Source organism: Acinonyx jubatus, chromosome A3 (assembly GCF_027475565.1).
Source record: "Acinonyx jubatus isolate Ajub_Pintada_27869175 chromosome A3, VMU_Ajub_asm_v1.0, whole genome shotgun sequence".
In the NCBI taxonomy this organism is placed as follows: Eukaryota; Metazoa; Chordata; class Mammalia; order Carnivora; family Felidae; genus Acinonyx; species Acinonyx jubatus.
In genome coordinates this window covers 116,146,253-116,156,537 of record NC_069388.1, presented here as the reverse complement: position 1 = coordinate 116,156,537, position 10,285 = coordinate 116,146,253, and the positions used below count along the sequence as shown (strand labels likewise).

The following is a 10,285-nucleotide window of genomic DNA, read 5'->3' as shown; positions in this document are numbered from 1 at the left end:
CACGTCATGTGACTCACTCCAGCCGCAGCCCCCTCGGAAGCCGCCAGGCGGAAGTAGACGTTCAGATCTGGACTCGGCGGCGCCGACTCCACATCCGGGAGAGGAGAGGAGAGCGGAAGTGGCGTTGGTCTGGCCGGAGCCCTTGGGTGGATTTGTTAGGCGTGGAGAGGGAGTGATGTCTTCCAGGCTCGGTGCAGTACCCGCCGTGAGTTTCTCGGTTTGACCGTTATGTTTTAGGGGTAGCGCTGTCGAGCCCGCAACACGCGGTCCCTCGCTTTTGTGCCATGCTCAGAGTTGGTTTTATCAGAGCCCATCGTAGGCCCCACCCTTCTAGGTCAGATCTACCTGTCTCCCTTTTTCCCCCCAGTTACCGCTGACTGTTCCCACCTCCTTGGACTCAGTTCTTCGCTAGATTGCCATTAGTTTCTATTTCTTTTATATCCCCAGTACCTCCCATATCCGTTGTCCTCTCTTTTCGCCTCCCTTTTAGAGCCTCTATCTGGGACGGGGCTTTGAGAATGGGGGAGATGAAGGCTATGGTGTTGTCACCTGCCTTGGCTGGGTAGGAAGACAGGACGACACGCTTTTCCAAAAAAGTCTTGCTTTCTTCCGTTGGAGGTAGTTGCCCCGGGAGAGCTTCATTTCTTCTGGGCACAGGGGGATTCGTCTTTTTGTGGTCAAGGTTCAGCGGTCCCTAGCATTCACTCATGTGCTTGCGATTTGCTAGACTCCGGAACCCACATCCTTTAAGCACCAGAGGAGCACGAAGATCGTGGGAGCTAAGAAGTAAGTGAGATTTTCTGGGGTCCATTTATAATTGTGTCGCCAGCGCTGTCCAATGGAACTTTTGTGATGATGAAAATGTTCTGTATTCCCGCTGTAAAGGACCGTAGCTACGTATGGCTTTTGAGCACTTGAAATGTGGCCAGTGTGATTGAGGAACTGAATTTTAAATTGTATTTGATCTTAACTTAAATTTAAATAGCCACCTATAGTTAGTGCCTACCTTGATTGGACAGTGCGGGTCTAAACCTAATGTAGGGGAGAAGAACCTAGCTTGCAAAGAAAAGCACGAATTATATTAAAAATGGAAGGTATGACCTAGTGTAGCCTCGCATATCCTCAGACATCAAGTATGTACTCATGAATACATTGATGAACATGGGAAGGATTGATAAAAATGCCTGGAAGAAATCCTTTTCTTTTCAGACTGCTTGGCTTTAAGACTGGTTTATTACTTTGTAGACCGAATGTGCTAACCTTTTTCATATTTGTTATTACAAAATAGATTCTTATTAACTAGATATTCACTGAAAGGGTTAATTCATTCAGATAACATTTACTAAATATCTGGTATGTGCCAGCTCTGTAGTAGGTTAGATATACAGGCAAGAAAAACACAGAACTAATAATCTAAAAGGGAAGATAGGCAAGTACATCAACATGATACAGTGTAATTAAATATTTTTAAACAGGAATTTAATATAGCATTTAGGGAGGGGGAGTGATAGTTCAGAAGGGAAGAGTTGCCAGAGCAAATCACTTCTAAACAGACTTGAAAGTCAAGAAATAATGCAGTTAGCCATAAGGAAAAGGTATTTTTCATAGAGAACAGAATGTGAACAGGTGAAAGCATTTAATGGAATAACAAGTGGGTAATTGCTAAGAGATATAAAGAATAATAGGCCCTCATCTATTAATCTGAGTCAGAATCATTGGAGTTAGGGTATAGGAATCCTTATTTTTAACTGACTTTGTAGGAGAAAGTTTGAGAACCATTGGGGAGAAGTGAGACTAGGAGAGACTACAGGATGAAACCCTGGAGAATGTCAGCATTTAAGGATTGGGTAGAATGAAGGGAGGCTGCAAAAGAAACTGAGATGAACCAAAATAATTTTCTAATGAAATCTAAGTAGTTGCACCTAGAGAATGAACTACGGTCTTGTAAAAATTTTTGGTAGATCAGAGGGGAGTCAAAAATAGGTTAAACTTTTCTTCCTTGTGATTAGAAGCTGAGACTGAAAAGTAATGCCACAGACAACAAATTATAAAGTCACTACAATTATGATCATATTGTTTGAACTTTTTCTTGCCATAGTTATGGTAAGGGAAGTTTGAGATTAATTGGAGTTTTTGCAAGTAACCAAATACCCTCATTGGACAAGTATTGTAAAATACTTGATAATTGGTTTTGGTGAGTCCTCTAAAAATAAAAGAGGCCTAGAGGGAGGGATTCTCTAACCACATTAACTTAATTCCCAAGATGCTAATCATGCTGATCATGTGCTTGTACTTATTCGTGAGACGGGATATGCGTCTGAGTCCTATGCTGACCGTAAAGAAATTCCTATGAGGACAGTTTACTAAGAGGAGTCACATGGGACTTGACTCTTAATGGCTTGTTGATACTTTCAAGTCTTCCTGGTAGAGATTGGTCCCATTGTTTTGGAGGGTGGGTTTTGGCGCAGAGGACTGCCAATTCTTATTAAAAAAATTTTTTTTAATACTTTTATTGAGGTATCATTGAAGTACAAGATACCATACATTTACATATTACATACCCACAGTTTACATATTTAAAGTAGACAGTGTGATCAACGTTGACATTTGTAAATAACCGTAACACTGTCAGCACAATCAAGATAACATTTCCATTTCTCCCAGAAGTTTTTGTGTAATCCGTTCCTTCCTCTGCTCCTGTTCTGGACACCACCGACCTTTTTCTGTCACCGTACAGTGGTTTGCATGTATAAATGCAAATCATATAGTATGTTTTTTATATAAATGAAATTTTATATAAGTTATTTTATATAAATGAAATCATATAGTATGTTTTCTTTTTGCATGATTTCTTTCACTCAATATAATAATGTTTGACTGAAAATTAGTTTTTATTGCTGAATAGAATTCCATTATGGATATACCATGATTTGTTTAGCTATCTACCTTGATGGACATTTGGCTAATTTTATTTTGGGGGTATTAAAGCTGCTGTGAACATCCACATACAAGTCTCTGTGTGGAAAAATGTTTTTTCTCTCTTGATCAATGCCTACGATGGTATTTATTTACTAAGATATACCATTTTAGGTTGGTTGGGCCATATGTCAGGATTATGTTTACCTTTTTAAGAAATTACCTGTTTTCCAAATTGGTGGTATTATTTTATATACCAGCAGTATATGGGAATAAGCCTTAAATTTTGGCCAATTTTATGGGTGTAGAGTGGTGTTTCATTATGATTTTGATTTGCATTTTCCTGATGAATAATGATGTAGAACATCTGTTCATGTGCTTATTAGCCATTCATGTATCTTCTGCAAAGTGCCTGTTCGTATCTTTTGCCCATTTAAAAAGTTGAGTTGTTTGTCTTACTATGGAATTGTAGTATTTTTAAAAATTATGTTCCGAGTACAGTTCCTTTATCTGATAGATGTATCTTGAATATTTCCTTCCAGTCTCTGGTTTGCATTTCATTTTTTAATTGTGTCTTTTGAAGACCAAAAATTATAAATTTATCATTAAAAATGATTAAAATGTTATTTTTTTCCCTTACCCTTCCTGCTTTTTGTATTCTATTGAGGAAACTTTGCCATCCCTAATTGCAAAGATTTTCTCCTTTGTTTTTTCTAGAAGTTTTCTAGGTTTTACATTTAGGTCTGTGATACATTTAGATACATTTTTGTGCATGGTGTGTCATAAGAATCAATGTTAATTTCTTTTTATTATTTATCCTGTTGTTAATACTTCCCTTTCCCTATTCAATTACATTGGCACCTTTGTCAGAAATTATTTGAATATATATATGTGTGGGTCTGTTTCTGGACTCCTTATTCTGTTCCACTGATGTATGTATCTATATTTTTGCCAATACTAAATTGTCTTGTAGGATTAGAGTAAATCTTGAAATTAGAGAAGTCATCTAACTTTATTGTTCTTTTTAAAAATTTTTTTTAGCTATTCTAGGTTCTTTGTCTTTTTATATAAATTCTAGAGTCAGTTTATCAATTTCTATAAAAAGAAGCATGCTGAAGTATTGATTGGTATTATATGGAATCAGTAGACCAATTGGGGAGAGTTGCCATTTTAACAATACTGAGATTTCTGATTTATGAACATGGTATATTTTTCCGTTTATTTAGATCTTTAACTTCTCTCACCAACATGATACAGTTTTCATTATAAAATCTTGGTTATCTTTTGTTAGATTTGTTCTTAGGTATTTTATGTGTTTTTCATGTTATTATAAATGATACTATTTTTATAAGTTCATTTCTAGTTTGTTGTTGCTGGTATCTAAGAATACGATTGATTTTATGTGTTAACCTTGTGTCCTGACACTTGCTTAATTCATTTTTAGTTCTAGTAGTTTTTCTATTTTTTGAGATTTTCTTTGTAAACATATAATCTGCAAAAAGGGGCAGTTTTCTTTTCTCCTTTTTTGATCTTTATGTCTCCTCCTCCCCTTTAAAAAGGTTAAAAGGGTGCCTAGGTGTCTCAGTCGATTAAGTGTCCAGCTGGTGATTTCTGCTCATGTCATGATCTCAGAGGTTCCAGATATTGAGCCCTGAGTTGGGCTCTGTGCTGATAGCAAGGAGCCTGCCTGGGATCCTCTCTCTCACTCTCTCTCTGCTCCCCCCCCCCCCCATAAACAAATAAACTTAAAAAATAAAAAAAATATATATAAAGGAAAAAACCTTATTGCAGTGGTATTCAACAGTGGAATCAACCATTCTGGGTCTAGGGGTTTCTTTTTGGGAAATTCTAATGATAAATTAAATTTCTTTAATAGATCTAGAGCTTTTTAGAGTTCCAGTTTCATGTTATGTCAGGCTCGATGCAGGGCTCAACCTCACAAACCGAGATCATGACCTGAGCCAAAATCAAGAGTTGGGTGCTTAACTGACTGAGCGACCCAGGTGCCCCAACAATCTGACTTTAATTGGAGTGTTGAGACCATAAACATTTATTTATTTATTTATCCATCTATTTACTTATTTTTAAAGTTTATTTATTTATTTATTTGAGCAATCTCTACACCCAATGGTTAGAACTCATGACCCGAAAATCAAGAGTTGCATGCTCTTCTGACTGAGCCAGCCAGGTGTCCTGACCATAAACATTTAAATTAATTATTGATATGGTTAGATTTAGGTTTGTTATTTTATTATTTGTTCTCTGTACCCTATTTTTTTGTTCCTTTATACATTATTTTGTTTTTAATTTTTTTTTTAGTCTTTATTTATTTTTGAGAGAGAGAGAGAGAGAGAGAGAGAGAGAAAGAGAGAGAGAGACAGAGGGCAAGCAGGAGAGGAACAGAGAGAGAAGGAGACACAGAATCTGAAGCAGGCTCCAGGCTCTGAGCTGTCAGCACAGAGCCCAATGCGGGGCTTGAACTTACAAACTGTGAGATCATGACCTGAACCGAAGTCAGATGCTTAACCGACTGAGCCACCCAGGCACCCCTATACCTTATTTTGGATTATTTAAATATTTACTGTCTGATTTTAGTTTATATATTTAATTTTTGCTGTTTTCTTTCTTTTTTCTCTTTCTTTCTCTTGTGTGTAGTACTTGCTTTAGGATTTACAGTATACATACCTGTCGTTTCATAGGCTACTTAGAGTTTGCGTACTACCACCTTGCTTAAATGTAAAGGCCTTACAACCATGTAGATTCCTTAACCCGGTCTGCTGACCATTAAGTTATAGCTGTCGTATGTATTACATCTACCTATGTTGAAAACCTTGCCAGATAATGTTAAAGTTTTGTTTTAAAGAGGGTTTTTGGGTTGTTTTTTTTTTTTAAATATGTTTACCCATTTCTTTTGTTCTTTCTTCATTCTTAAAAACCTAGCTTTCTGGTATCATTTTCCTTCAGCTAGAATAATCTCCTTTAGCATTTCTCATAGAGCAGGTCTGCTGACAACAAATTTTCTTTTCTTTTTTTTTTTTTCATCTGAAGAAGTATGCCTAAAGGATATTTTCATGGAATACAGAATTTCAGATTGAGAAATTTTTTTTCTCAAGATTTTATTTTTTATTTTTTTTATTTTTTTTAACATTTATTTATTTTTGAGACAGAGAGTGGCAGAGTATGAATGGGGGAGGGTCAGAGAGAGAGGGAGACACAGAATCTGAAACAGGCTCCAGGCTCTGAGCTGTCAGCACAGAGCCCGATGCAGGGCTCGAACTCACGGACCGCGAGATCATGACCTGAGCCGAAGTCGGACACTTAACCCTGAGCCACCCTGGGGCCCCAAGATTTTAAAGATGTTACACTGTTTTCTGTTCTCTTTGGTTTCTTTCTTTTTTTTTTTTTTTAAGTTAAAAAAAAATCTTTTAAATGTTTATTTTTGGGAGAGAGAGAGCGCACTAGCAGGGGAGAGGCAGAGGGAGTGGGGGACAGAGTATCAGAAGCAGGCTTTGTGCTGACAAGCAGAGAGCCTGATACAGGGCTTGAACTCACAAACCATGAGATCATGACCTGAGCTGAAGTTGGACACTTAACCAACTGAGCCACTCAGGCGTGCCTGTTCTCTTTGGTTTCTATTCAAAGTTTTGTGGTCATTCAAATCATTGATGTATATATATACACACACATACATATGTATACATATGTACGTATGCATATACAGAAATATAATGTTATTTTTTTAAACTGCTTTCTAGATTTTTTTTTAACATTCGGTTTTGAAATTTTTCATTAAGGTGTATCTGGGTGTATTTTTCTTCGAGTTTATTTTCTCGAGTGTTTGTTGAGCTCCTAGGATCTGTAAATTAATGTCTCATTAATTTTGGGTGATTTTCCACCATTATTTTTTTCCAATGTATTTTCATGCCACAGACTTTTTTCCTTTCCTTTTGGGATTATGGCTACACTTAAGTTAGACATTTTGATGTTGTCCCACAGGTTGTTGGGGCTCTGCTGAGTGTTTTTCAGTCTTTTTTCTCTTTGTTCTTCAGATCGGTTAATTTCTATTGATCTATCTTCAAGTTCACAGGCTCTTTCCTTTTTCATCTCCATTCTGTTATTGAGCCCATTCTGTTTTTATTTCAAATATTGTATTTTTAGTTCTAAAATTTCAGTTCTTTTTTTTTTTTTTTTTTGGTTTCTGTTTTCTGCTGATAATTCCTATCTTTTCCTTCACTTCAAGTGTGTTTTCCTTTATTTCATGAAACATAGTTATAATAGCGTCTTTAAATCTTTGGTAGTTCTAACTTCTGGATCATCTTGGGGTGACATTTGTTTGTTATCTGTTCCTTTCAGAATTATTCACATTTTACTGGTTCTTTGTGTATTGCATAATTTTGGAATTTATTCCTAATATTGCGAATGTTATTTGTATAGACTTTGGGTCCTTTTAGAATCTTCTGGGAGATCATTGCTGTTTTGTTTTATTTAAAAAATTTTTTTTAATGTTTATTTTTGAGAGAGAGACAGAATACTAGCAGGGGAGGGGCAAAGAGAAAAGGAGACAGAATCCAAAGCAGGCTCCAGGCTCTGAGCTATCAGCACAGAACCCGATGCAGGGCTCGAACTTATGAACTGTGAGACCATGACCTGAGCTGAAGTCGGACACCCGACTAACTGAGTCACCCAGGTGCCCCATCATTGCTGTTTTTATTTTAGCAAGTAACCTGTTTACTGTTCAGACCGTAAGTTCTGTCTTGTCTTCTGAGGGTATTGGTTCAATCTTAGTTCCATTATTAAAAAAAAAATTTTTTTTTTTAATGTTTAATTTTGAGGGAGGGGAGGGGCAGAGAGAGAGAGACACACAAGAATATGAAGCAGGCTCCAGGCTCTGAGCTGTCGGCACAGAGCCTGATGCAGGGCTCAAACTTAAGAACTGTGAAATCATGACCTAAGCTGAAGTTGGACGCTCAACCAACTGAGCCACCCAGGTGCCCCTTAGTTCCACTCTTCTAAGTCTTTGCTATGATAGTTGAAGTCTGTTTTGAATAGTTTAGTGGTTTGTTGGAGACTTTTTCAGGTGTTTCAAGTCTTGTTTCATTTCTCCAAGCTTTTGCTACATTGGCTTGGGTCTGTCTTTCACTAGTAGCTCAGGGGTTAGTCTGAGGCTTGTGCAATTTGTTAAAATCTTATTTCACCTTTTGAAGCCTTTGCTAAACTGGCTTGGGTATGCTCCACACATACATGGGTCAGATTAAGCTGTGATTTGTATGAATTCAGACAGAATTATGCGATTACCTTCTTTGCATGTCTCTTCTTCACAGCTCTCTCACACCTTCTGGTCTATAGAGAACCCTTTTCCTGGTTTCTCTGGTCAGAAAGATAGTTTTTGTTGGAATGTAGGCCGCCCATGCTACTCTACAAATGGGCCCACCCTTATTGCAGAGCCACCTGTGAGGGAAAACAAAAAAAAAGAGCGGGGGTGGGGTGGGGAACACATCCCATGGGAGTCACTTCTCCCAGTTTTGACTTCTCTCCACAATCCACCTGCTTTGTTTTCTTTTCAGAATCTAGGATTTTTAGTTGTAATAAGCAGGAGGGATGGGCTGTAGAGGGCTTATGCACCATGGCTGAATCAAGACTTCGTTGTATTAAATTTGTAATTTTGGATCTCATGTGCAGAGAAGTGAAAATCATTCTTCCCTGCTCAGAGTATACTGACATCATCAGTCCCTATTATTTTTTGTTTTACCTGTTTCCATTTCCATCTCCTTCCAGAGACAACCATGTTAGCAAGTGTGACATCTGTCCTTAAATATTTATGAATCTTTGTAAAATAGCTAGTGCTGTTTACATGTATATTTGTTTTTAATTTACCAAGTTGACATTAGTCTTGTTCTGTTTCTTCTGTCATTCAACAGTATGCTTTTTGGTTATGTTCATGTCTCTATGTGTAGAAATGGTTTATTGCTTCTAATAACTACATAGTATTCCATAGTAGACATGTATCACATTTTACTTACATATTTCTTTTTTTTTTTCAACGTTTATTTATTTTTGGGACAGAGAGAGACAGAGCATGAACGGGGGAGGGGCAGAGAGAGAGAGGGAGACACAGAATCGGAAACAGGCTCCAGGCTCTGAGCCATCAGCCCAGAGCCCGACGCGGGGCTCAAACTCATGGACCGCGAGATCGTGACCTGGCTGAAGTCGGACGCTTAACCGACTGCGCCACCCAGGCGCCCCAGACATATTTCTTAAGAATGGTCACCTAGGGGCACCTGGGTGGCTTAGTAGGTTAAGCGGCCAACTCTTGATTTTGGCTGAGGTCACGATCTCACAGTTCACGAGATTGAGCCCCACATCGGTCTCTGTGCTGACGGCGCGCCTGCTTGGGATTCTTTCTCTCCCCCTCTCTCTCAGGACCGCTTTTGTGCCTTATGTGCACACTCTCTCTTTCGAAATAAATAAGTAAACATTTAAAGTATTGTATTGAATCTGCCAATTTACATCTACTACAAGACCTTAGTTCAAGTCCTTATCATCTCTTGTCTATTCTATTACAATAAACTGCTACCTCTTCTCCCTTTATTCACTTTTCCTCCATGGGTCATCTAATGTATAGCATCCAGAGTGATCTTTCTGAACCATAAGCCTAACACATGCCTCACACAGATCTTTAGCTGGAGAAGGATGTCTCAGAGGTTCTTGGACCACACTTTTGAGAACTGCTGCTCCTCTGTGCATTCTGAGCCTCCTAGAAGATAACTTTGTAATTACTCAGTCATGTTTGTTAACTACATAGTGACTGGTCTTAAATTTGGGAATTTGGATCCAGCTGTGTATCAGACTTGTCTGGCCAGCTTACCTCAGACAAGACAGCACCCTTCCTTTAACTGTGGGAACTAAGAATCATATTGCCTAAATAAGACAGGACAGCCCTGACACCAGGTTTAGGGAGGAGGCTAAGGGAGAGGGAAGATGGAGCAGACTAGAGCCCCACAAACTGTTTTTTTCCTTCTTTATTCTCAGGGGTACTGTTTAGTTACTGTCCCTCTCTCAGAGAAATAGAGGTGCCTGGTTACAGATCCATGGGATCTTCTGAAGGGTCGTAGAACAACCTATTACTTTGACTACTTTCTTTTCTTGGATCAATCTAGGAAAGAATGCCTACTTGGACTGCAGAGTGAGCACTAATGTGTACTGCTTTCTCTTATCACAATAAAGTGTAATAATAATTTTATATGTTGCCTTTGGTCAACCATTGTAATTGTTAGATTACAACCTAATCCTGTTTTTATTATCAGGCTTCTTAGGTTTTGCATCGGTTACCAACTTCTTATGATACAAAATAATTAATAGGAACTTTACT

At 38.1% G+C, this 10,285-nt stretch overlaps 1 protein-coding gene across 3 annotated transcripts in view; it reads left to right on the top strand.

The window, feature by feature from the left end:
- The first annotated feature begins 37 nt into the window (after positions 1–37).
- Positions 38–10,285, top strand: part of ZNF512 (zinc finger protein 512) — a 33,496-nt gene continuing 23,248 nt past the window's right edge. For all 3 annotated transcript variants that reach the window (XM_015064166.3, XM_053201082.1, XM_015064167.3), the window contains exons 1-2: positions 38–205; positions 728–786. In XM_015064166.3, the coding sequence (XP_014919652.1) occupies positions 176–205; positions 728–786 (89 nt within the window). In that variant the 5' untranslated portion in view covers positions 38–175. The remainder of the gene's footprint in view (positions 206–727; positions 787–10,285) is intronic.